This window comes from Tinamus guttatus, unplaced genomic scaffold (genome assembly GCF_059628265.1).
Source record: "Tinamus guttatus ecotype Peru unplaced genomic scaffold, ASM5962826v1 Tinamus_guttatus_pri_ptg000117l, whole genome shotgun sequence".
In the NCBI taxonomy this organism is placed as follows: domain Eukaryota; kingdom Metazoa; phylum Chordata; class Aves; order Tinamiformes; family Tinamidae; genus Tinamus; species Tinamus guttatus.
Genome location: NW_028288651.1, coordinates 102,893 through 130,726, shown reverse-complemented (window position 1 = coordinate 130,726; position 27,834 = coordinate 102,893). Strand labels below are relative to the sequence as shown.

Sequence of the window (27,834 nt, the reverse complement as noted above, 5' to 3'; positions counted from 1 at the left end):
TGTGATCACAAGTCCTACTCCTCATGAGCAACTATATCCCAATATGTACTGTACAGATAATATAGCAGGATGTAGGCAATCCATGAGAGTTGTGGAATGAATTGATTATCTGTCATATGATCATGGAGCCAATGAGGAAAGATGCTCTGCTGGACCTTATGCTTAGAAACAAGGAGGGACTGAGAAGGTCAGAGATAACTTTGGATACAGTGGCCATGAGATGATGGAGTTCAGGATAGAGAGAAAGGAATAAGATAAACAGAAGCGTCACAGGCCTGGAACTCAGCACACTTTGGCCTCTTCAGAGATCAGTTAGGAAGGGTCTCACAGAATTTGGTCATGAGGAAAGGAGTAGTCTAAGAGAGCTGGTTTATTTTCAAGGATCAGCTCCTCCAAGCTCAAAAATGGCTCATGTCAACAAGCAAAAAATCAAGTGGCAAAAGGCCTGTATGGATGAAGAAGGAACTTCTGACACAACTCAGACACAAAAATGAAATATAGAAGTGGTGGAAGTGGGAATATGTGACCTGAAAATGATTCCAAGACACTGTCTAAGTGCACGGGGATAGGATTAGAAAACACAGAGTGCATCGGAAATTGAATCTCATTAAGAGACGTGAAGGGCAAGACAAAGGGCTTCTACAGATCTATTAACAGCAAAAGTAAGGCTAGAGAAAACCTGTGGGCTTTCTGCTAAATAGGACTAAGGATTTGTTGAGAACAAACATGGATAAGGCTGAGATATCCAGTGCCTTCACCTCACTCTTTATTAGTGAAGTCTGTCCTGAGGAATCCTGAGTCCCAGATATCAGTGGCATAGCGCAGAGCAACAAGGTTTTACTCACTGAACAAGGATTTTGACACTGTCTCTCAAAGTTCTCATTAACAAACAGATGAAGCAGAGACTAGTAAGTGGATTGTGAGGTGGACTAAAAACTGTCTGAACTGCTAGGATCAATGGAATGAGATCCAGGTGGAAGCCAGATATTAGTGGTGTACTATAGGGGTTGATATTGGGGCCAATATTGTTTAACATCTCCATTAATGACCTGGATGATAGCATAGAGTGTATCCTCTGCAAGTTTGTAAATGATTACCAAACTCAGAGGAGTTGTTGGTACACTCAGATGGCCTTCAAAAGGATTGAGAACTGGACTAACAGGCATGTCTTGAGGTTAACTGAAAGGAATGCAGTTCTGTTATTGGCAAGCAACTACACTAAGCACTTACCCTTTGTTTGGGGTGGAAAGCAGCTTGTCGCAAAAGATCCTGGAACTCTTTGGGCAGTAACTGGAATATGAGACAGTTGTGCACCCTTGCAACAAGGACAACTAACATCACCCTTGACTGCTTCACAAACAGTGTCACCAACAGGGTAAGGAGGTGATTCTTTCCCTCTGCTCAGCAGTTCTGACACTGTTCAGTTCTCAACATTACATCTGGAGTGGTTTGTTCAAGACTGGGCTACCCAGGGCAAGAGACACACAGAAATACTGGAGCAAATCCAGCAAAAGGCCACTATGATGATGAGCATCTGACATACAAAGATGTGAGAGAGGGGAAGGCTTGAAAGAGTCTTATCCGTGGGTATAAATATCTGATGTGAGGGAGTAAAGAAGACAGAGCCATTCTCTTCCCACTGGTGCTCAAAGAAATGACAAAAGGAAACGAGCACAAACAGAAATACAAGAAATCCTATGGGATTCCAAAAGAAAAAAGGGCGAGGTGAGGATGACCACGCACAGGTTACCCAGAGAGGTTGTGGAGGCTGTATGGTGGCTAGATATGGTCCAACCTTCTATAGATTATGTTCTTAGCAGGAAGGTTGGACTAGATGATCTCTGGATGTTCCCTCTCGTCTCACCAAGTTTTTGATTCCCTGTTTCAGTTCCTGACTCTGAGTTTTCCTTTAGGAAGTTGCAATTTTATATGTATTAAATAAATTAAAGACCGGAGACCTGTTATTTCTAATTATGTGTTTCCCTGCCTTAGTGTAATACTCAAGTACTATAAAATAATGATATCATGACATTCTTGGAAAAATGAAGACCATATGCTATTCAGAAAAAAATTCTAAAGATTTCTTCATTGGTATTCATAAATGTTATCAAATGTATATTTGATTTTAAAACCTCTCTAATCTATGGAAAAACAATATAGAATAGAAATAAAATGAAATGAAAAGAGAATTAAAAAAAATAAAAAGGTATCCTTTAATGGATACTTTTGTATCTGTAAACAGGCGAAGTTCATAGAAACAATTCTCTAAAATATTCTAAGAATTTGCCACTCAAATATTTATTGAGAGTAAGGTTGTGACTTTGTATTTTACTCCTCCCCATAGGGTTTTCTTCCATTCAGCCTATTGCTTCCTTAATCCTCACAAATCTTTTAGGATTTATAACATTTTGCAGCCTAGAGTTCTCAGTTTATGCCGTGTTGTTTCTGTTTCCTCTTTTTTAATTTTTAACCTTCCAGTTGCACTTCATGTTTTTTAGTTCTTGTATTGAGACAATGAGTAATCACCTCTTTTCACATTTGCTAAGCCACAAAAGATCACTGTCCGATTTCTCCTCAGCCATTTATTTTCTACACTACAGAGGTCCTATTGTTTCCTTGGATGAAAGATATTCTGCTAATGATCAACCCGGAATACAGAAATCTTGCTTGGAATTCTACCAGTCATAATGACTGTAGAAATAATTTGTCTTTTTTTTTTTTTAAAAAAAAAGCTTAAATAATTATTGTGATCATTTGTGGTTTAACTCTGATATTTAAAATTAATTAAAATTTAACTGAAATTTTAAAAAGTAAAATAATCCACAAATTACTGCATTCCTGTCCCCCTCTCCCCAGTCTTGCTCCAATTCCTTAGTAAATGGTATTTTTCTGTGACATTGTTTGATGATCTCTTAAAATGTTTATATTTCCATCTGGAATGTATCTCACAGTGCTTTAACTCGTTGTTCTTTCTTTTATATTACTTCTGTATTACTGCTCTTCTATATTACTTGCTCACAGAATTATTATGAGATTATATACCAGTGGAAATATTAAAGATGTGTGCCTTCAACCTATATAAGAGCTGAAGAACACCTCCAAGTTGGCGGTAAGAAATGTTCATTTTGCTCTCATCTACTGAATAAAGTTATGTGCCAGTTCCCTGATCTTCTTGCAAATGGAAAATTCAGTAGTAAATTAATTTCTGTAATTAGCTCTATACATTTATGAAGTAGGCTTTCTGTTCCATTGTTATTTGCCTGAAATCAAAAATGTTAGAATATAATTCCTTTTGAATAAAGAAGTAACCAGGACAAAGAAATATATAGCAGAGAGTATATTCAGTTTTCAGTCTATCACCATCAGAACCATGGGTTGTTTCAATTATGTTCCAATACTACACCATTCCACAAAAGACTCTTGAAAGCCAGGTGAAGTAGGAGCTGTACTAACACAAACAATATTTGTCCAAGCTTGCCAGAAAGTAAGAGACACTCTTTGATGCTTCTTTGTGCCTCTTGGAAAAATACATGCAAAATATATGCATACATATATATATATGTGTGTATGTGTGTGTGTCCCCTATATACGTATACATATGTATACATATAAAATGCACATGTATATATATGTATCTATATACACACAAACATATGTACATACATACATATGTGTGTGTGTGTGTGCATATATGTAAACCACATCAAGTTATAAGCAAAGTATAAAGGAAAGAAAGGTTTCTTTAACTGGATATACAGCCAGCTGGTTCTGGCTCTGGTTAGAGCTACTCTAACCAGATACCAGAACTGAAATACATACACACCCTCCCCCTCTTTGAAAAGCACTGAAACAAAATTTTTAGAGAAGTGTTTTTTTTTTTTCACTCAACTATGTACCTTTTTAGAGCAGCACACATCAGAAGACACTTTTAAAAATTACACAGAATTTTATTTAATAAAGCGGAGTGATTCCAAAGGTTTGATGGCTTATTGATTTTAAAGTATAAATGGGGTATTTCCATAAAGTGAATATTCTAACCAAAAAGCCCTAAAGATAATAAAGATCATAATAGGATAACGGTAATAATAATAAGGGAATTCTTGACCTCTTTAGAAAAATTATCATCACTAAAATTTCTTCTTGGGTTACAGATGCAACATGAGGAAGCAACAAAAATATATCAGAAACTATTGAATAAAAAGACAAAATTAAACTATTACATCATGACGCTTAAACTCATAATGTAATCTGAGATAACTAGTGATCTTTGAGAATTCAACCATAACAAAAAAGTTGATACAAAAAATGCACATATTAGGGCAAAAATGATACAAGAAAAACAGACTTGAACAAATACCTAGAAAACAACACATAGTTATTTTAAATGAACCTGAAAATCAAAGTGGAGTTGGGCCCATGGCACTGATAGAGCTAAGATAAACAGTAACGATGACAGAAGAATGGCGACTTTTATTTTATATGAAGAGAATATGAAAAGTTTTTTATGAAGAGAAAAGTTTCTACACAAGATCTGTTCATTTCAGACAATGAAAATGAGGACTATATTATTCATTATGCGATGCATTATACAATGAATCCAGGCAAGCAAGGCACTGCTGCTTAATTGTTAAATACATACTAATAAAATTATGTAATTTTTCATTGCAAATTGCTCCTAAGACAGAGGCCTGAAGGGCAATAAGTGGTTGCTCCTACAGTTAAAAGTCTGTTAGGCATATAGTATGTGTGCTGTGTCTAGAAATATGTGTATGAAATATGTACATAGAAGCACTTACTCAAGGTGCTGCCCTCACCTGGGAATGGACTAAGGCATAGACTATGTAAGCAGCTATGCAGGACGGGTGGCCAACTACAGAACAACTGTGAGATATGATCTCACTTGCTGCCTACTTGCCTATATGAAGACAACCACACTGATTGCTGCTAAAGTAAGGACAAGGAGGGCTGGTAGCCAGCTGCAGCAGTAGGGAGTAAGACAGCACTTTATCAGCACTGTTCACGCTGTCCTACTGTACCTTATCCCACAATAATCCACTGTGAACCTACTCCATCTCTTCTGCACAATTAAACGAGTAAATATTTAGATTAGATTTAGATTAGACAAGTCATTAAATCATCTCTTAGTATCAAGCCATTGACTGATTTTGTCCACAAGTATGCCAACACCAACAACTAATAACTAAACCATGGCCTCTTGTACTCAGGCAGTTCTCAATCTTTAATAGCTGTTAGCACGTAGGTGTTTTTCTAAACATGCACTAACCTGAACCAGAAGACTATTTTCCTTTGATACAATGAACTGCAAATTGATTAGATTAGCAAAGTAAGCATAAGGTAAGTCTTGGTAAGCATGACAGCTCGCAGACATGGGAATGTCCACATGGAAATTTTTATTTGTGGAACAAAATTAACAAGAAGAGAGGAGCCAAGGAGAATTCAGTGGGAAACATTGCCATCAAGGAAAGCAAAGGCTGAGGTACTTAATTCCTTCTTTGCCTCAGTATTTTACACCCAGACCAGTTGTCCTCAAGGTACTTGGCCCCCTGAGCTGGAAGACATTTATGGTGAGCAGAATAAACCCCCCATAATTCAGGAGGAAACAGACAGTGACCTGCTACTCCACTTGGACTTTCACAAGTCTATGGGGCCAGATGGGATCCACCTGAGGGTTCTGAGGGAGGTAGTGGAAGAACTCACCAAGTCACTCTCCATCATCTGTCAGTGGTCCCGGTCAACAAAAGAGGTTCCAAACAACTGGAGATTGGCCAATGTAACACCCGTCTACAAGAATAGTCGGATAGAGGATGTGGGGAACTATAGGTCTGTCTGCCTGACCTCAGGATCAGGGAAGGGTATGGAGCAGATCATCTTGATGTGCGCAACAACTCGCCTAGTGGATGAGGGAAAGGCTGTGGATGTGGTGTACTTAGACTTTAGTAAGGCCTTAGACACAGTCTCCAATTGTATTCAACTGGGGAAGCTGACAGTTTATGGCTCAGAAATGTGTACTCTTTGCTGGGTAAAAAATTGGCTGGATGGCTGGGCTCAGAGAGTGTTGGCAAATGGAGTTTAATTCAGTTGGTGACCAGCAACAAGAGATGTTCCCCAGGCATCACTGTTTTGGACCAGTCCTCTTTAATATCATTAGTGATGATCTGGATACAGGGATATAGTGCAAGTTTGGATGTGAAATCAAGCTGGGAGGAAGGACTGATCTGCTTAAGGGTAGGAAGGCTCTACAGAGGGATCTGGACGGGCTGCATTGATAGGCTGAGGTGAAATGTATGAGATTCAACAAGGCCAAGTGCTGGGTCCTGCACTTCGGTCACAACAATCCCATGCAGCACTACAGGCTTGGGGTAGAGTGGCTGGAGAGCTGTGTGACAGAAAAGGATCTGGGCGTGCTGGTCGACAGCCAGCTCAACATTAGCCAGCAGTGTACCCAGGTGGCCAAGAAGGCCAACGGCATCCCGACTTGTATCAGGACAGCAGGCTTAGAAAAGTGGTTGTGACCCTGTAATCGGAGCTGGTGAGGCTGCACCTCAAATACCATGTTCAGTTTTTAGCCCCTCACTACAAGAAAGACATGGAAGCACTCGAGTGTGTTCTAAGAAGGGCAATGAAGCTGGTGAAGGGGCTGGAGCACAGACCTTCGAGGAGCAGCTGAGGGAGCTGGAATTATTTAGTCTGGAGAAGAGGAGGCTCAGGGGAGACCTTATCACTCTCTACAACTAACTGAAAGGAGGTTGTAGTTACCTCCTCAATCTTTTCTCCAAAATAACTACCAACAGGATGAGAGAAAATTGGTCTCAAGTTGTGCCAGGTGGTGTTCAGGTGAGATATCAGGAAAAAAATTCTACATGGAAAGAGTGGTGAAGCATCGGCACAGACTGCCCAAGTGCTGGAGTCACAGCCCCTGCCAGTGTTCAAGAAAGGTATGGAGGGGAGGGGAGCAGGGGGCTAAGGGACACCGTTTGGCACATATGGTGTTGAAAGGTTTAAGGTTGGTCTCAATGATCTTGAAGGTCTTTCTATAATGATTCTATGATTCCATGACTCTCTGGGCAGGAAAATCTATAGCAGAATGATGGAAGAGCAGTGAAGAAAGGTTTATGCCCTCTGCAATACAAATGCCACTGCTAGTACTACCAGAACAAAGACAGTTTGAATGATCCAAGTCATTTTAGAGCAAAAATCTCCCAATGTAGAAGTTTTTAAAAATATATTTATTGTAATAGTACTTCCAGTGTTTTCTGATTCCCTTAATGTGGTAAAAACTATTAGAGGATTTCTGCTTAATTTTTTCACTGTGAAATGAAAGGTACACTGGGATATCAAAGTGGGATATCTTAAAATAAAAATAAAAATGTATATACACATTTTAGCAGAATCTTATGATGGAGAAGGCAGATTCAAAAACAGGTCTTATTTTTGTAAGTGGGGACAGATTTTTGATAATCTGACATTTTTATAGAAAAAATAATTCTAGTATTTGGCAGGTGCTCCCAAGCTTTTTCTCACTCACATATGAGCTTTGCATTGGAACTTTTTGGAAAATGGGTACCGGTGAAGAACGTAACCATCCTTCCAAAACACTAAGCATTCTTTGCATACATAGGATCTTATTCAAATGTCTTGACTTAATACCATATGGGTGACCAATGTAGAGAAAGGCTGAAAGTATGTGTATAACCCAAGCCCTGTTGCTGGTAGCTTTTTTTTTTTTAATTCATTTTCAAAATTTCTACAGTTTCACATCCAAATATATAGTATTGGTGCTGCCCAGGTGACAAATTATAAATAAATCAGACTTGCATTGCTTTGTAAAGATAAGACAGGATCTTCAAGATTTGAGTAGAGAGACAGTATAGCATTCCTCATGGATGTTTCTCTGCGAGTGAGCTTAGCATAAGTGAAAAATACAGAAGATCTCCTAAATAAAGGAGTGAAACGACTTATTGTGTGTATACATTAAGAGGTTGGCACTGCACATGAAAGTTTTTCTACAGGCTCTCCCCCCACCAGCATATAATCTGTTCATCAGGGGTTAGATTTTCAGTACTCTGCTATCTGCTTATCACCACTGTGAGTATCCATGATGCGTAACTAATTCAACAAGAATTTACTTGTGTATGCTACAAAGACAATTGATCCATGCAGCATTTTGCCTCTAAAGTAGATACATGCCAGCACTTACTATGTATAAGAAATATTGCAAACAATTTAACACAATACCTTGACCTACCTTTAAATCTTGATACATAAATAATTGATACTTGATACCAAATTAATACGCAATACAAGTAAAAATGTATCAGGAATCCCTCAGAGATTTATTTTTGAAAGAAACAGGAAAGCATATGAGGAGATGAGCTTCTACATCCTTGCAAGTGTAGCACTGCTGAATGAGTGCTGAAATATCCCAAAACAGTGGTGACTATCAAAAAGCATCACTGTGTTCATTCAGTAACTATGCAGCAATTTGTAGCCTTCTAAAGAGGCATGAAATCAATGCTACCTTTGGGTCTGATTTCAGCCTCCAGAGGAATAATCTGTCTTAATATATTTATGCATTTGATGCTTAAAGAAATGTCCTTGGGCCTATTATGTATTGAGTATCCTCAGTGAGTGAAGAAAACTATGCTAGTGTCTTCTGTGTGAACCAGTGTGATATCACTGATGATATGCCAAGAACTCATTAGGTTGGGAATCATTTGCTGGTAGCCTCAGGTTATTCTTGGGGAGTTTAGAGGTACTACCAAAAGTAGTAAATTACTGCTTTTCATCTATGTAATGACCTTATTGCTTTTTCAAAGACATTATCTGATTTCTTTTACTTGAATAGTCCCTTAGGATGGAGGTTTATACTGTAAAATACCAAGAGGAGAACAATAGCTTGCATTGTCAAATACAGTGGATGCCTGTGGTGATTGAGTTCTCAGAATCAGAGGAGCTATAGAAAAGTGTTACCAGAGCAGTAGACATATGCTGGAAGTGTGACTGCATAGCAACATAATTAGCAATAATAATATACAAAAATCCCATTATCATACTTCGATATCTACAGTAATACTCCCATTCAAAAAAAAAAAAATTATTCCATATGGAAATCAGTATTGCTCAACAGCATAAGCAGGGAAATTTGCAGACAAAAATGTTGAGGTTAATTGAGGCTAATCATAATTGTCCTAAACCTAACTAAGGTAAATGAATAGATAACATGATAACAGCTGAAATTCAGCCTCAGTAATTGTAAAACAGTTCTCACTTAAAAATAAGGGAATGACTTATAACTGTCTTAATGCATCAACATGACCAGGGATTGCTTTGAATAGTGAATAGTCATTTTAATGGTGTATAGTGATGAAAAAAGGTAAAGAAAGCACAAGGATTGGGTGAATAATAAAGAAAACTATTACTTAGGTCTTCGAAAATACTATATGCAATATTAGTCATCCTAACTAGAAATAATACTTTAGAGTTTTTGTGTTAAAGGAAAAAGACCTAGGACCCTGCATCAAAGGGAATATAAGAATGTGTGGCAAACCTGATAAATAATGAATGGTACAACAAAGGTAGATGGAGAAGTAGGTTTTTTTTTTCTTCTTCCCTAAAATAAGGTATCTTCCATGAGACTGAAAAGCAATGTTTTCATAATTGTAAATAGAAGCCATTTTTTTCACACAATTCATAATTAGCAATTACACTAAACTGCAAAAAAATTAGCAAGAGTCAAAAACAACTAGCATTTATACAGGCAACAAAAGTATCGAAATCGTGAATGCTTAAAGAAATACTTTGAGATATATGGATCTCCTATTTGCAGTCACTAGTTATTATAGACTATGGGTGAAAATTTAGGCATGGCAAAAGAACTCTCCGTTGTGCACTATACTTTTTGATCCTCCTCAGAAAGTGCTTGTGTCAAACATGGTTGTGAACAAGCTGCTGAACTGGATGAATTTCAAGCCTAGTCCATGCCAGTTTTTCCTATGTTCATATGGTTGGAATGTAGTATTTACTGGAACATTAACAATGGAGCTAGATCTAAAATTGGAGTTGCTTACTGAAGAGGAATAAATACCAACAAGCCTCATTTTATTAAGTAGCTGAAGCAGCAGCATTCATCCTGCCGTTTTGGAACTGACCCTTTATTTATGCGAATTTGATATCTGTTTCTATGGAAACGGCAGCAGAACTAGCCACCAGCTGAGTCAATTTCAGCTGCTACCTCCCAATTCTCACATTTTTCTGTTTCCTTGGAAACTGATATCAAATCAGTGAAACAAGTAAATCAGCTTTCCTTTTTTTTTAATATTTACTCTTTTGTTGGACCTGATGTAGATCCTCTGGGTCAGCAGGTTTACAGATGGCTTTAATGGCAATTTTCATACTCTCTGGAAGGGTTACTAGCCACTAGCAAGCCCCATTGGATGCAAATAAGAGGTCTCAGGTTCAGCTGCTGACTGGCAAGCTGCTTTCTGTGAGCTACAATGGCAGGGTTTGAAAGCAGCCTACAGACATCAGGCTCCCACAGTCTGGAATATTTCAAATTGGAATAAAAATTGAATTTACTTTAAAAATAGTAGTGCAAACACATGGGCATAACTGACTAAAATTCTCAGACCTGTGTTAGGCTGAATACCCCCAGAAATTCAGACAATTTTTTACTTAATTTCATAATGTTTGTTCTCTCTAATCCAACTGATGGAGTAGCTCAACAGCAAAATGTAAACAAGAAACCCTAAACACAGGTGAACCTGCTTCAGTAGGGGGATTGACTTAGATGATCTTCAGAGGTCCCTTCCAACCTCAACCATTCTGCAATTCTGTGATTTCTTTATGATATATAAATTTATACATATATATACACGTCTGTGTGTGTAGAAAGAGAAAAGAATGTTATCTGCTTGTCGCAAAAAAGGTGAAGAATTTGCATAGTTCTACTTAACTCCATGAATTAGAAGCAGATGTATTTGCCAATTCCAGACCCATGTTACTCCCATATTTCTTTCATATATGTGTTGTCTCATATAGATGCACACTTCTCTCATACACAATTTTGGACTATTTTCCAGATCCCTGAAGAACTACTTGCCTTTTTCCTGAAAAATGAACTTTTTTTCAACTAAAAAAATTATATCCATATGAAAGCATTTGTCTTATTCCATTACTATTCGTTTCCATGACAGTTTTGAAGGCAGAAATTGTTGAATCCTTATTGGAAAACTATTGGACTGTGCCAACTTCTATCCACATGCTTGCTGACTGTTTCGAAGGATTTCCCTTTCAAAGTTTGTGAGCCATATGTTTTTCACAAATGCCATGTTAACTCTTGCTCAGTGTAGCACATAATTCCTTCTTGAGTATATTTTTTTTTATCAGTTGTTCTGGTACGGATATTAGCTTACAGGTGCTGAGTTTCTTCATACTTAATAAAGTTAGTCTGTGCCTCTGATATGTTTAACTCTCTCTTGATCACCTGAAAAGATATAACTCTCTAGGGTATCCTCTTTGGCTTCTTTTTAGGAGTTTCCTCAGTATTTCCCCTTTCTGAGTTTGAATACTACTCTTTTTTTTTTTTTCTTTTTGGTAGTTGTTGCTTCTTCAAATACATTGAAGATAAGGATATTTATTTGTCTTTGAAACATGTCCAATATCATAGTTCTTATGTATGATTTGAATTCATAAGAATTTTGCCTCACTTACTGAAATGGTTGATTTGTTAATCTGTTTTCTATACTGTACAACAATACCACAGGTATGGATTGCTCGATCTTTCCTGCATATCTATATATTTATTAAAAAAAAAACTCATTTAAAGTCAGAAATTCTTAGTTTCCACATTTTATTTCTATATCGGTGCTAAAAGCCCAAGTAAGATATGTCTCACAAATGTTTTTATTTGCTTTTTATTTATTTATTTATTTTTTCTCCTAAAAAGCCATTCTGTTATTTTTTTTTTCTCTTATTTCATGTTAATGTCCACTGCAGGACAAGTAAGCACGAACCCTTAAATTCTTGAAACATTTCAGATAACATTAATAGAATGAAACCCATTTATAAATAATTGTAATGGTATCATATGGTTGCAAACAGAGGGTGATAGTGTACTTGAATATTAAGGAATAAAAAGCTCGCTGTCCTTGATGTCCTTGCTTGTCCACATTTTAAAATACTGCAAGAAATATTGTCATCCTGTGCATAAAAGATGACTTTTTATGAGTATAACATTAATGTAAGATCTTTTTTTCCTTCAGGACCTATAAAATCTGGTATATACATATCAGAATGTTCCTATGTATAAGAATCCTTATTTATTAGGCACTATTGTTTTCCTTACAAGGCCAAAGTAATTCAATCTCCTTATTACAGGGATTTTTGTTGGGAGGTAATCATAGGATTTTGAGTTGAACTGCAGAATAAAATTATTAATATATCATTAATATGAGATGTATGTGACTGTATGTCCATGTATAAACTTACTAAACCAGAGTAACTGTATAATTGAACTATGCTAAGCTTCTTGCACTATAAGAAATGATTCCACCTGGTACAAAGATTTTGCTATTTCAAACTTCCGTGAGCAACGAAATCACAGCAGGCTGGTTTTCTATGCATTTCTGTCTATGGTTGCCTTCTCCGTCACAAATTAAATGTGAAATGGGCATGTTTCTCTTTAAATGAAGAGTTAACTTGCAACCTTCTTCTTACAGGGGACACTAAATCAGCATTTCTTCCATACCGCTGACTGTTCCCATGAAAAATTTAGCAATCTACTCTGTCAGATTTGGCTGAAATTGTCAAACAGCTTCAAAGTTTATTAGGCACGATGAAAAACCAAGCACATATAGAGTATCCTTGCACATAAATATCATCTGCCTTAAAAAAAAAGAAAAAAGAAAAAACAAAGGTGGATTGAGAAAGGAAGAAGAATATTGATACTGGGGCAAAACTCTTCCCATGCTCCATAAACATGAATCTTAGTCCAAACCAGATAATAACTGTGAAACATTTTGATTATGACATAACAGGCACATTCCATGTTCAGTCTAGGAAATTATTTCTTCTGGACGACAAGCTGACCATGAGGCAGCAGTGTGCCAAGAAGGTCAATGGCATCCTGGGGTGCCAGAAGAAGAGTGTCTCCAGCAGGTGGAGGGAGGGGATCCTTCCCCTCTACTCAGCCCTGTGAGGCCACACCTGGAATACTGTGTCCAGTTCTGGGCCCCACAGTACAAAAGGCATGTGGAGCTGCTGGAGAGAGTCCAGTTCAGGGCTACAAGGATGATCAGGGGCCTGGAACATCTGCCCTATGAGGAGAGGCTGAGAGAGCTGGCCCTGTTCAGCCTGGAGAAGAGAAGGCTGAGAGGGGATCTAATCAGTGTCTATAAGTACCTTAAGGGAGGGAGTGAGGAGGATGGGGCCAACTTATTTTCAGTGGTTACCAGCAATAGGACTAGAGGAAACGGCCACAAACTGAAGTATTGAAAGTTCCAGAGGAACTTAAGGAAAAATTTCTTGACAGTGAGGCTGACAGAGCACCGAACAAGCTGACAAGAGACGTTGTGTAACCTCCTTCTCTGGAGATCTTCAAAACCCACTTGGACACAGTCCGGTACTACGCGCTCTAGGTGACCCTGCATGTGCAGGTTAGACTAGATGATCTCTAAAGGTCCCTTCCAACCTTAATGATTCTATGATTCTTCACTGAGCTGAAATATTTAAGATGTATCTATCAAAACGTCTTTACAGAAGGAGCAAAAAACAGTCAGTTGGATAGAGTTAACTTCAAATCCAGCATCCTACATTGTCTTTTTCTCTTAATAGAAGTGTTTCTGAGATTTTCTGAAGCAGAGCTCTGCTTTAGGAAAGCAAATCAGAGTTCACCTCAGTATTTAGGTAAGATAACAACATATGTACAGACTTTTAATGACCAGATTTACTTTTACAACACATCTATATTCTTCTCTCTCCAAATCAATTTTTTAAACATTATGCACAACTTCTAGTGATGATGAAAAACTCTAAGATTAATAATGAAAAAATGAAAAAGTAACAAAAAAGTCAAAAAGTTCTATGCTAAATATTCAAAATATCATACATTTTAGTAGGCATATTCAATGACTGTGAGTTTTCTAAATTTACATGGGCTTGCATATTTCCCAGAGAATTTCAGTGGTAATACAAAATTCAAAGAACTGATGTGCAACTCTATTGTCTAGGAAACATGCTAAACTTTAAATGACATAAGTTAAATTGCAAATGAATACACATTGATAAGCGCAAAAGTAAGCTTTAGTCACTTAAAAGTAAAATAAAGATTATTTTTCAAATCATTGGTATTTATATTTTAATAACTTTTAAAGTCTATTGTCTAAAACTCATTCTAAAAATTCTGCTAAGATTACATATCAGGATCTTCATGTATGGTTTCCCTTTGATTAGGTAAAAGAGTTTAAGTCCTGCTAAAACAGCACTGAAATAAGCAATATTGCAAGTGGATTTTGCGACTACTCATCATAGTATGTTTGTGAAGTACAGTGAAGTAGTTTTAACACTAATAATTGAAATTGAAAATTGCAATGCAGTTGAAACTTAATGAAGTGAGCATGCCTATTAATATGTTGCAATTTTTTCAAGTTCTCTGCAAACAAAGACAGAAGTGTCTGTACAAGACACATTTTGGTTATATTTTCAATTTTTTATTGACACATGACATATTGACTGGTGAATATCCTCAGAAAAATAGTTCAAATTCTAGGAAAGAAGTCAGAAATCACTTTTCAGACCTGAAAATTTTATCTTGAAAGTCATCCCTTGCACTTTAGGAAATAACATTCTAAGATATCTTCCAGGAATTGTATTCATCTTAAAGTTAAAATCCTCTCCTAACAAAATTCCAGAACTCCACTGCAAAGTTAATGTAAAGTAAAAACAGTGGAATAAAATAACATGCCTTTTCTTGCACAAGAGTAAAATGTCATTCTTTTTCTTGCTGACTGCCAAACATTGGACAATAAAATATAGCTTATCTAGAGATAATCTAGTTTTCAGATATCTCCAGTTTCTATGTTGGAGGTAAGGATCTCTCCAAGTCTGCCAGTTTACATGAAGATATAATATATATATTTTTTCAGTTCTGTATATTTAATGCCTTGGCCTGTTGTCATTTACTTTGTTCACAGAAAGCTCTACTTCTAGGAACCTATCAGACCACTGGAAAATTTGAATTGGCATTAGCTATTTTCTTCTCTCTATTAAAATCTGGGAATGACAATAAAATAGGAACAACTACTGCATGTGCATGAACATGCTCTTCCTAAGAATAAGCACAGCTGTAGGTAATACAGTTCCCAAACATCTTTAAAAACAATGCAGTGACCTCTCCTGCATTTATCTTGAATGAGTTCTTACTGATATCTGCTAGTGGCTTCTGATAATGTATTATTTATTGCAAGAGACTCAGAGAATCTTAGCAAAGAACTCCCCTATGCTTACAAGACTTTCATCTAAAATCTCTCACAAGTGACAGAAATTCAACATCTGTAGCACAGATAAGATTTCTTTTGGTTGCAGCTCTTTCACCTTTATTAATTTTTGAAACAAGAACACACCTCCCCCCTGACCCTGAATACACAAAAGCTTCACCTGCTTTCATTCTTAGCTAGGCCTTATGGAAAACTGTTGATACAGATACGTGACCATGAATAGCACTTGGGCTTGAGGACGTACCTCCATGTTATACTTTTCCACTGTCCTTCTCAAAGGATCCACAACCTGCCAGCAAATCAGGATGCAAAGATCAATCAGTAGCATCCCTCCAACTATCACCAATAGCTTCTGGTCTTTAATGATCTGGAGACACATACATACACACACATACAAAAAAAAAAAGAAAAAAAAAAAAAGAAAAAAAAGATTCCCATGAGCCAGTTCCCTGTACACTTTTCTTCCTATACAGGGAAAAGAAAACAGCCTGCTAATAAATACATTTTTAATAACGAACAAAGACAAGTTTCAGAAATATCAAAAGATGAAAGCAAGAAGATATAAATTATTTTAGTCTATTTGCAGTATCCAAGTGTATTCAAACTACTAAAAAAGAGACTGGAAGGATACTAATATATTAATATTGCTGTTGAGGATTAATATTGAAACCTGAAAAATAAGCATTTCTATCTCAGAGACCCACTGTTGTGTTCATGAGTGCAAATATAGAAAAGTGTTCATTACAGCTCTCAAAAGAGCAGCAGCTAAGTAGGAATTCAGTTTTTATTATGATTTACAGATTTTTATAACATTCTTGGAAATGTGGAAAACACAACTGTGGAGTCTCAAACTATAAACCGGCTTTGAAAGCTTTTTTTCTTTCTATTTTTATATACAAACATCATGAAAGAGAAATATACACTCCAAGATATTACTTAAGCTGCAAAGTTATAACAATGTTCAAAATACCAGTCTTAACTTTAATGCCGTCTGCCTATGCCAATGTTTATGATATTTTAAAATGAACATATTCTTCTATTACTATGAATACTCATCCGATATTCAAAAGATATTGCCCAAATATTTTAACATTGCCAAATATGCATGTTTAACCTGTCCTTTGTTCCCAGAAACAGCTCCAACTGAAATAGTCAAAAATATTAAGTCTGAGATGCTTGATTAAGCTGTGGTTAATTCAGTGTAGTTTGACAAAGTTGTTAGAAACTTGAACATTTATTACAAAGCCAAAATTGTTAGCTAATCTTAAAACAGGCAAGACTAGTATTCCAGGCTGGGATAAATAATGATGCATTGAATTCCCTTCAAGCTTAAGGAAAGGACAGAATTTAAAAAAGGTGAAATAAAGAAGAAGAAGGAACTTTTAAAAACTTGTTTTCCATTTTTTTATTGAACTGCAATCTTCATTTTGAAAGAAGTTTTTACCATATTATGGTACCGTGCTCTTTTAAGGCAGTGCTATTTTATTTTATAAATAACTTGGAGTAAACTAAATATAAAACTAAGGTTAGCAATCAGAATAATTTCAATGATTTGATGTATTAATTTTGAGAGACTGTTTATTTAAACACAGCTCACATTATCATAATATGACAGAAAAATGATGACTGGTTAGTCATCTCACCTCCATCCCTGGAAAGGTGATAGAACATCCTGGTTGTTGCCTTTAAGCATGTGGAGGATAACTAGGTGATCAGGAGTAGTCAGCAGGGATACAGCAAGGTGAAATCATGCTTAATGAATCTGATAACCTTCTATAATGGAATGACTGGCCAGGGAGATGGGAGGACAGCAGTGAATATTGTCTACCTCGACTTCAGCAAGGCTTTTGATACTGTCTCTCATAACATCCTGATAGGTAAGCTCAGGAAGTGTGGGTTAGGTGAGTGGATAGTGAAATGGATTGAAAACTGGCTGAATGGCAGATCTAAGAGGGTTGTGATCAGCAGAGCAGAGTCTAGCTGGAAACTTGTAGGTAGCAGTGTCCCTCAGGGGTAATTCCAGCTTTGTTCAACTCATTCATCAAGGATACAGATGAAGGAACAGAGTGCACCCTCAGCAAGTTTGCTGATGATGCAAAACCAGATGGAGTGACTGATACATCAGAGGGCTGTGCTGCCATTCAGAGGGACCTGGACAGGCTGGAAAGTTGAGTGGAGAGAAACTTCACAAAGTTCCACAAAGGCAAGTGCAGGGTTCTGCCCCTAGAGAGGAATAAACCCATGCACCAGTACATGTTAAACAGCTGGAAAGCAGCTCTGCAGAGAAGGACTTGGGAGTTCTGGTGAACAAGAAAATAACCATGAACCAGCAATGTGCTCTTATGGCCAAGAAGGCTAACGGTATCCTGGACTGCATTAGGAGGAACATTGCCAGCAGGTGAAGGATGGTGATCCTCCCCCTCTCCTCAGCCATGGTGAGGCCACATCTGGTATACTGCGTCCATTTCTGCATTCTGCAGTACAAGAGGAACACGGAACTACTGCAGAATGTCCAGGAGAGGGCTACAAAGATGATTAGGGGCAAGAGCACCTCTCTTATGAGGAAAGGCTGATGGAGCTGGGCCTATTTAGACTAAGGAAGAGAAAGCTGAGACGTGATCTTATCAGTGCATATATTTCTTAGTGGAGGGTATGAAGAGGATGGGGTCAGACTCTTTTCAGTGGTGCCCAGTGCCAAGACAGGAGGCACAAACTGAAATACAGGGAAATCCATCTGATTAAAATAATATTATATATATTACTGCTAGGGTGACTGAGCACTGGGCCAGGTTGCCTAGAGAGGTTGTGGAGTCTCATTCTCTTAAAATATTCAAAACCTGCCAGGACACAATCCTGTCCAACATGCTCTAGACGGCCCTATTTGATCAGGGGCACTGGGTTAAATGATCTCTAAAGGTCCCTTCCAACCTTAATTATGCTTTCATTCTGTAACAGTACTGTTCTTACGTAGAACTCTCAACCAAATTACTAGCTTTCTAGAATGAGATACTGAGATTCAGTTTTTTAGTTGAAGGCCAAATCAACGGGTGCTTGTTTCAGTCAGTGGTCTTGACATCATAAATTTGAATGATGTTATTCTTACTAAGAGAAAAAAGTAAGACAATTTGTCTCATATGCTACAAGGATTGCCCTCCTTTTAAAGGAACACAAACAGTTATTATGCCTTTTTATTCTTAAAATCCACTTCAGTTAAATTATTTTGGCTTGTAGAAAAAAAAGAGAGAGAGAGAGAGAAAAGAGAACTGCTGGAGAGAAAGAACAGATGCTGATCTTTGTTAGCGCTTTGTTTCTGCAAGCATATTTAAAGAGCTTTTGCCTTTACTGCCAATGATTCGCAGTTTCATCCTTACAAAAATTTATTCTGAAAAAAATGTCACTGGCATATCACCATCAGCATTTCCAAAAGTCTTGCTGATCTCCCCACTCCACCCTCAGGAAGCTCAAGCTCTCCCTCTTTCTAGCCATTATTCCCACCCACCAGCACTCTTTAAGTTCAGTACATTCAATCCTTAGGAAACACCAGATGTACTGAAGGAGTCTTGACTCACATCTTGTGAATCCAACAATTTATTTTTTGTGTCTGACAAAAGGCAGTCATGAGCAACTGGGGCAGCTTATGATCAAATATACAGTTCTTCATCCAGAGAAGTTTTTTTTTTGGTTTATCATTTTCATCTTTCTTCCAGTTTACAGTGTCAGCCTTGGGAGAAATGCACATTATTAAATAAAATCCATTTTTATGAGCACTCCTCACACCTTGCTGAAGCCAAGCAAGGAGTCTGCTATTCACAGCAGCATCCGTGAATAATATTTCCTACCATCTGTGATTGGATAGGTGAATATGTCTCATTCTGTCAGATCTGCCTACTGTTATTGCCATTGCTACTAGTGTGGACTATATGCAGAGAAAAAGCTATCTATCTGTAAAAAAAACACCCCCCCCCAAAAAAAAAACCAAACAAAAAAAAACACAAAAAACCTTCAGGCACCCCTCTTGCATTACTGTGCAATCAAATCAGACTTTTTCTCTATTCTCAAAATGTATGAATTCGCTTATTGAACACGAAGACAAGTTGAAGATCAAAGTTGTTATCTTCCACAGAGTCTGTAGTCTGATCACAGGATCACATCTAAACACATCTAAAGCTCTGGGTTGAAGTTTCTGCTCATGAAATACCATGATATTTCCCACAATAATCGCGGGTTGTACCACATCCTAGGACAACTTACAATTGTTACAATTCTTACATGTGGAGAGCTTTTTACAGACCTGCTGTGAGGCTTTTTTGTTTGTTTGCTAAAGCATTGTGCTCTATGGTCTCTTACCCTCAGACAATGGATGGTATTGACAGGTAACTTGGCAAACAAACAACAATAAAAAAATCATGTGATTTGCTTTTTGTAGTTAAGGTTAAGGCAGACTCTATTTTGCTATTTCTTACTTTATTAGAAAGTGTCTTTGAAAATGTAATTTTTTCATATATGATATGAATCTTAAAAGAGAAATATGTTCTGAATCAGAAAAAACCCTCTTGTTTTCCCTCTTCTGTAAGTACAAAGCTAATGCAGTGTTAGCTTTGTACTTACTGCATTGCAGAAATAGCTTTCCATGGATTAAATATGTAATTTCCTCCTGTCTTTTTTTTTTCCAAGTTATTTTCTTTACTACCAGTAATTTCCCCTCCCTTTGCTAGAACAAAATGTTTAAATTTAAATGAAGATCTATTAACTAATTCTTGAGGTATTTTTTTTATTCCACTGAATTCATAGAAATGCAGCAATGCTGAGGATTTTGTATCTATTTATAGTTTTTAGATAAATACAATTTTCTTTATCATAATGTATTCTATGAAAATGTATATTTGCATTTTTTTTCTATTCAAGAATGTAACTCCTTTTTCTCCTATGCAGAACTTCTGTGCAGCTCAAACCTTTCTAGCTTAGCTGACAGGTTTGCCCCTTGCCTTCTGGCACTATTTGGATGAACACTTAATGTGATTCAATAACTTCTTTTTTTTTTTCTAGTTATCCCTTTTCTGTGCAGAGAGTAATCTGTAGATTTCTCCTGAAATGTTTAACGCACTTTAGGTAGGCTTTTCTGCATTTAGTATGACAGCACAGGTGGAGTGGTGCCATGAGGATGCTGATGCTGTCAGCGGTAAATACAGTGGTAAATAAGTGAACTCCACATCGCATGTACAGAGGGAGATAACTTTCTTTGGATTCAGAAAACCATTATATCATAGAGAACTACTTTGCAATACACAGGTGAACAAAAACCCCTCCAAAAATAAAAAAAAAATGTAGCAGGAGTTGCAAATTTTGCAGAGATTACAGAAGAGAAGATCTGAGTGATATCTACAAAACGGTAAAGTTTCTCATCTTTGAAAGCCTAAATCTCAGTAAATCACAGAGATTATTTTCTTACTAGCATTGTCAATTCAACTGTAGGGAAGATAGACAGCAATATAATATTGTCAGTTTCAGAAAGTTTTCTTTAAAGGACAAAGATGATAAAAAATTGTAGCCTTTAAAAAAGATTAAAAATGCACCAGGGAAATGTGACTTGATATTCTTAGGATCAAACCATTCTTGCTAAATAATATTTCAGAGAACAGTCTTACAAATGGACATTATGCTGTGTTAGCTTCTGTACACAACCATAAGCAGAGCGAGATATGCTGCCTTTAGAGGGCTCCACACCCCCAACTATACAGTAGGTCAGATTCACCTTTGAGAGGAATGCATCTGCTGAGCTGAGAATTGCAATGGCCCTAAGATTTTGTACACATGATGTGAATTCTTACCTGTAGTGCAACAAGGGATTCCACATTTAGTAAAAAAAAAGTGCACAAAAAATTTGAATAGTCCACAAGAATTGTTCTGATTTTTTGAGATAATATAAAAAATGTAGACTTTAATATTTCTTTTAATGAACAATTCTCTAGAAAAGCATACTCTATCATTACGAAATAGCTGGGGACAACAATGCACTTGATTATATTCACAATCCAATTTTAAAGCTATTCAGGAATAAATTGCCTCATACTGTATAGCAACGAATTCTTTATTTCTCTGTCATCCATTATTCTCATAATGCATAGAAATTATGATTATGACTCCACTTATAAGTAGTTACATTTTGTACACAATTTTCATTGTTTTCCTTTGTTACTGAAGTTTAATCTTACTATGAAGAAATTTATATTCATAAATTATTTTAAAAGCAGATTTTCCTCCTAGATGTACAGATCTTTATTTCAACCACTTTCTGGAAAAGGATCTTAAGATTTAGCTTCCCAGTTTAAATGAATGATGAATGTAAATTTTAGAAATGTGACTCTTGTTGTTCCCAGGATAGCATTTTGACTGGAATTTGGTCAGATCCCAATAAAATCAGACGGCTTAGTCTTGCTGCTACAGTCTTGGGTTATATTGACTTTTTGGAAGCTTTGCACTTAAAACGTATCTTAAAAGTTTTAAATATAGCTATTTGGAGGAAAAAAAAGGCAATAATGTTCTTTCCACTTTAGAAAGTACTATAACTGTGTATAAATAATCATCAATAACAAATCATGAGGCTATATGGGAATAATTTACACTGCACTGGATACATCATGGATCATTTGGTCTAATGGTAAATATTCATAATGAACAAAGCCCAAACCAAACAAAAGCAAATTTTGAACCAAAAGATTGGCTTCTTTCTTACTCTCAAAGAGTGAACAATAATGGTGAACATTTAGATACCCATATCCTGGTTAGTTTTCAGCAGATGGTTCCTAATAGATTGCAATACTGTTCGTATGGTTACCTAAAGCAATTATTTGGATCGTGACACATATTCTTTCCAGACTTCCAGATCTTCTATATTTACTTAGTGAAATGCATGTGTATCCTAGGGGAAATCCAACACATGGCTTTTTACTATAGAGACAAAATCTTAGCTAAATTAAAAAAACAGTCTTGGAAAAGTGTAAATAAAGTTTGAAAGCTGAACTGGAGAAATATATTAAAGTATTAGCTACAGAAAGACCTAATAACCTAATGCAATCTACATTCATATTAATATAGAGTATTGGGCATTTAAATGAGTAAATATGCTATGGACTGTGAGGGAATTATCTAAATTCTGTCAATATAATCAGCAAAGTTTGTTTAGTCTAAATTTTAAATGACTAAAAAAACCCTATCTTTTTTAAAACCTACGACTTTTGTGAGAGGGGTTATGGATTGTAAAAAACTGAAAATCCCACAAGTGGCTTCAAAAAGCCATGGAAAGTTTTATAACTCTAGATCATGCTCATGCTATAAACATTCTCACTGAGATTTTCAAATGAGGCATGGAGATAGCAATAAACAGAAGCATGTTGTAAAGAGAAGGCAGCTGCAAATAAGTCGGTAAGCATATGGCCTGTTGTTGTCTTCTCTCTGTCTTATCTCCCAGGGACAATGCAGTTACTGAAACTTTCACTTCACTTGTAGCACAGGGTGACTGCCAGCTGCACCCACTTCATCTGGAGGATCTAGTGCCCAAGGCTTCTCAGAGTGACCTATGTGCTCCCCTTGATCCCAATGAATGCGCCATTTTCTCTTATGCTTTTTGTTCTCCACAGTTTGTGGACCACCAAGTATATATGAATATGGGAAATGTGGCAGACTATGAACTGAAAAGCCTAAGAATTCTTTGTTTGCTACCCTCAGGTGACAAATTTACTTCTCAACAGGCTAAGAATACTAGAAATGACAATTTCCTTTGAAAACCAGTCTCTAAAGTGTAACAAATAATTCTGGCAAAAACAATGATTAATTCTCTTTCTCTGTATCGGCACTTAACTATCTTATGCATGAGACTACATTTGTCAAAATTCCTACTGAGTTTCTCATTTGCATTTTTTCTGCCTTAAGTGCAAAATATCTTACAGAAAACTTCCTCTCTTATTATACGTTCCTAATGCTTTCCCAGAACAGACTCATGTATGTTATCTGTGACACATCCTAGAGAAAACTAAGACTGCATTTGTGTCCTTTATTTCTTATGTAAATGGGGGAATAAATCAACATTGCAGAGATCTTAGTTTTAGCAAGCAAGGTTTTCAATGATTGATTCTTTAGCCACAATAGCAGCATTTTAACATTTTAAGGACTCCTTTTGTTTTTATAGAAACTTAAAAGAAAAAAGAAAAAAATAACTTATACAGTGACCTACATGCATCAGCAAGAGGAACCTTTAAATTGTCTTTGCATACCTCATCAACTTGAGCTAAAAGAGTTTTACAGATACTTACTGGTAGAAATGTAAAAGGTGAACCTCTAAATTCCTGTGCTCAGATTTTGTGCTCCAAAAAGAAGCCCACATTTCTGTGCAACCATTCCAACCTGTTCTAATTTCAACTTTTCTCTCCTCTTTTTCTTTTCCCACTTCTATGTTCCTTTCCTCATCTAGGTTCATGCTCCTTAGGCCTGCCATCTGTCTCTTAATTTCAAACACAGTCTAACTCTAAACCAGACATATTGTCTCAGATACAGATTGCTGCCTGATTTTCAAATTCAGTCTCTACAACTCATCATACTCTGTTTTCTTGACTGCTTATTACAGCCCCCTCATGATCAATTCCTCACTGGCTTTCATTCAATCTTATTTTCTCTCTTCAGGTATTCTTATCCAAACTTCATCTCCGTTCATTTGCTCCTCAATCTCCTTCCCTAATCTATAATCCCACACCTTTTTTGTATTCTTTTCATTTAGACAGATTCTCATTCTTTCCAAAGCCTTTGGAACCTACTCTGATTTCTGATTCTCAGTTTCCTCCCTGTTCTCTGCCTCTCGATCCTGCAGATGTCCTGTAGTTCCAGCCTCCTGTGCTAGTGTCAGAGAAGTAGTCTGTACAAACAATTTAATATCCATCTTTTGAATATCTGAACACCACAACTGTCTCTAAAAATCTTTTAAGGATTTGGTGGGCTGAAAGTAAAAAAATCTTACTGCAAATTAAGCATAGCTATGTCACACTTCTATGTATTTTTTTTTTCTGTTGAGCTTGTTTGTAGATTCCTAATCCTGAGGTAGTCCCATATCTTTACTCAATAGAGGTTAAGCTCTTCAATCCTTCCTCATCTGTGAGAAATGTATAATCACAGGGTGATTGTAAGAACAAAGAAAAAATTATGAAATATCATCAATGAGTAGAATAACACTGGCAAAACTACACTCACATAAGTCTTGATAAAATGTTTTTTTTGTGCTGTTGTATTTTGTGTTTACCATGGAACAACTTTCTGAAATAGGTATGTAAAATATTTATTGCATATAAATACATACATACATATGGCATGTATATATGTATGTTAAATATATATGTAAAGTATATATTTTAAAGATGTCACTAGAAGTCTCCAGTAGTGATAAAAACTACTTGTGCTTACAATATTCTCAGTGAAAATTAAACGCAAAACATTCCTCCCTTGATACAACACTTAAAGCACTAAGTAGAGATGAACAAAGCTAGAATGTGCTATGTTATGTATAAGACAAGGTTACCATAGCAATATGAACAGAGAACTACTGTACTTTCAAATAATTGCAACAGGTAACACTGTGACCTATATCATAATGCTTTACTGTATTCATCTACAAATGAAGAAATTCTTGTCTTTGTGGGGCAGAATATGTAAAGCCTATGGAGCCTTTAGAAGTTACTGCTTTGAATTTGTTATTTTTCTGGCATTTGACAAAAGAGAAGAGGTTATATTAGATATACTAGTATGTACAAGAGCAGACACTATGCAGTACTGCTTTAGAAGCCCCTAAGACCTTTTAGTCTAGAAGCAGTGCAGTTTTCTTCAAAAAAAGGCAACTTCACAAACTTCCACATTTCCCCTGAAGGGCTGGCTTCTTCAAGTAGTGCTGCTAGCTAAAGCTTCACTAGGATACAACATAGTCTTCTGACACTGATATTCCCTTCTTTCCTCTCATCAACTGCATATCCTCTGGAGGGAAACCGGAGCCCTGCCCTCTTCTCTCTGGACAGAACACATAGCTGTCCTAAACAACATGAAGGGAATTCATCAGAAACAGATTTGGACCAATTTATAAGTGTTATGATTATTTTTATTACTAATTGTATTCTATTTTCCATTATGTTTATTAACCTATTTAAACTTAGGAATATTTTTTTTATTCCCCCCTACTGATTTTGTCATTTTCATTTGACAAAAAAATTGATTCCACTTCACCCGTCTGTTGCAAATCCAGCTAAAATTCATACATTTTTAATTTGCTTCCTTTGAAGCCTATAAAGATCAAAGGGGATAAGAGAGCTCTGGGAATCTTGCAGTATTTGTCAATCAGCAGCCTGACAGTAGAAGTGTATTCTGAATTTGATTGTTTATTTTTTCCAATAACAAAGGAGTGCATTTGTAAGTGAGTGAAAATAACAGCGAAAGTTGAGTTTTATAAACAGAGGTTAATAAATATCTTCACCTAAATCAATATATCCTAGGGCATTTAGTTCCACTCTACACTATACTAAAATGGAACTATACTATATTATTTACGATTCTACATATTTTTTCACAATGAGAGAGAAATTGATTCATCTCTTCACAAACTCATGATGATGTCTATTCACTAAATGTTTGAGAGCAAGCTTGTCCTATCTAATAAAGATAAACATCTCATTTTATTCTTGTTTTCATTACTTTATCCTCCTGCCATTATAAATGAATGAAACAAAAGTCACACAGAGCTTCCTCTACACTGATAAATTTCACTGACAAATTTCACTCTCTGGAAATTTTTGTAATGAGGTATCTAGGGTGACCGGAAAAAGTGGTGCACCTAAAAGAATGATTTTACTGATAAATACAGTTTTAATCTGTCCTGGTGAATTAAGTACTGACAGTGCAGTACAGGTAAACATTCATTGTGCACAGATAATTTATTGTATACTTTTTTTTTTCAGAAAAAAGATATTTTATGATTCACACATTCTGAAATGGGATATCTAAATAAGGCAGACAAAAAATCCATTATTTCAATTCATTTAATTCCAGTTTATTAAATAAGATATCCTAATACTCTTGTGTTTCTAGTCTCACTTACAGTGAAGCAATTTGTTGGTCAGCATCCAGATGTCTGAAGGTTTATCTCCTTTTTTAATACTTCTTAAATATTTCTAAATAGTTCTTTTAACTAAATACATCTTTTAAACACACAATTCTGAATAACAAAATGTAATTTAATCACATTATGTGTTACAGATTCTTCTACTTTTAATTCAAAGGCCAATTCATTATTATTCACATGGAAACAGATTGACTTGTTGAGGAAAAGGCATTATGCAGAATTTGAGCATGTTGTTTAATTAACAGACAAGGAGTATTAATATTGAGTAGCAGTTTGAAGCTCTAAAATGATTTTTTTTTCTAAAAAAACGACAAAGCAAATTCTTAGAGACAGTCCAGTGAAGTAACCATTCATCTCTATTTGAAATATCATATATTGTGGAACCTGAAAAATTCTCAGTATAATAAATGTTACTAACTAAATGCTGTTATTTTTTACACTGGCAGTATGTTCTGCAACTTACAGGGATTTGTACCAATATAGCTGAAAGCAACCCTTCAATTTTAATTTTACTTTTTCAGAAAGACAAAATACTGGCTCAGTTATATTGAAATATATAAAAAATTATATATTTCATACAGTAAGTCTAAGATTCATGAAAAAATATGAACAACCTGATACATTATGGTGGGATCTTTGCAAAGATACATAATGGGAGTGATTCCTAGCTCCTCCACTTCCAGCCATCCATGGTATCCCAATTCTGATACAGAAATTACTTACAATTTTAGTAAATTTTGAGATGTATTCTTCATTTTCTGACACTGAATGATATTTGAATGATATAAATATTTTTAGGGAAAGTCATATCTTGTGAATATATCAATTCTCTCTATGTTTTAACTACTGAAGTACCATAATTCAGCTCTTCTATGATCATGGATGGGCGCGAGTGGGAAAAAAGAATCTGAAGAGTTTTTGGTAAAGTCATCTCTTCAGTTTGGATGTAAAAATGCCTCTTTACCACATTATATATATTTCAGCTGCACATACAAAGTGTATTTGGTGCTACTTTTCACTCTGTAATAATACTATTTTTCCCCTGTGTTTCATGCACAATTCCCCTAATGTCTTCTCTGACAAAATGACTTCTATTCACCAGATCCATTTTTAAATAAAACCATTTGATCAAAGACATTTCATGTGCAAAAAGAAGCTGCACTGGAAAAAGAA

At 36.1% G+C, this 27,834-nt stretch overlaps 1 protein-coding gene across 1 annotated transcript in view; it reads right to left on the bottom strand.

The window, feature by feature from the left end:
- LOC104567792 (gamma-aminobutyric acid type B receptor subunit 2) overlaps positions 1-27,834 on the bottom strand; it is a 196,070-nt gene that overhangs the window by 92,175 nt on the left and 76,061 nt on the right. Inside the window, exon 10 of the mRNA XM_088521333.1 lies at positions 15,757-15,879. Coding sequence (XP_088377459.1) covers positions 15,757-15,879 — 123 coding nt within the window. The remainder of the gene's footprint in view (positions 1-15,756; positions 15,880-27,834) is intronic.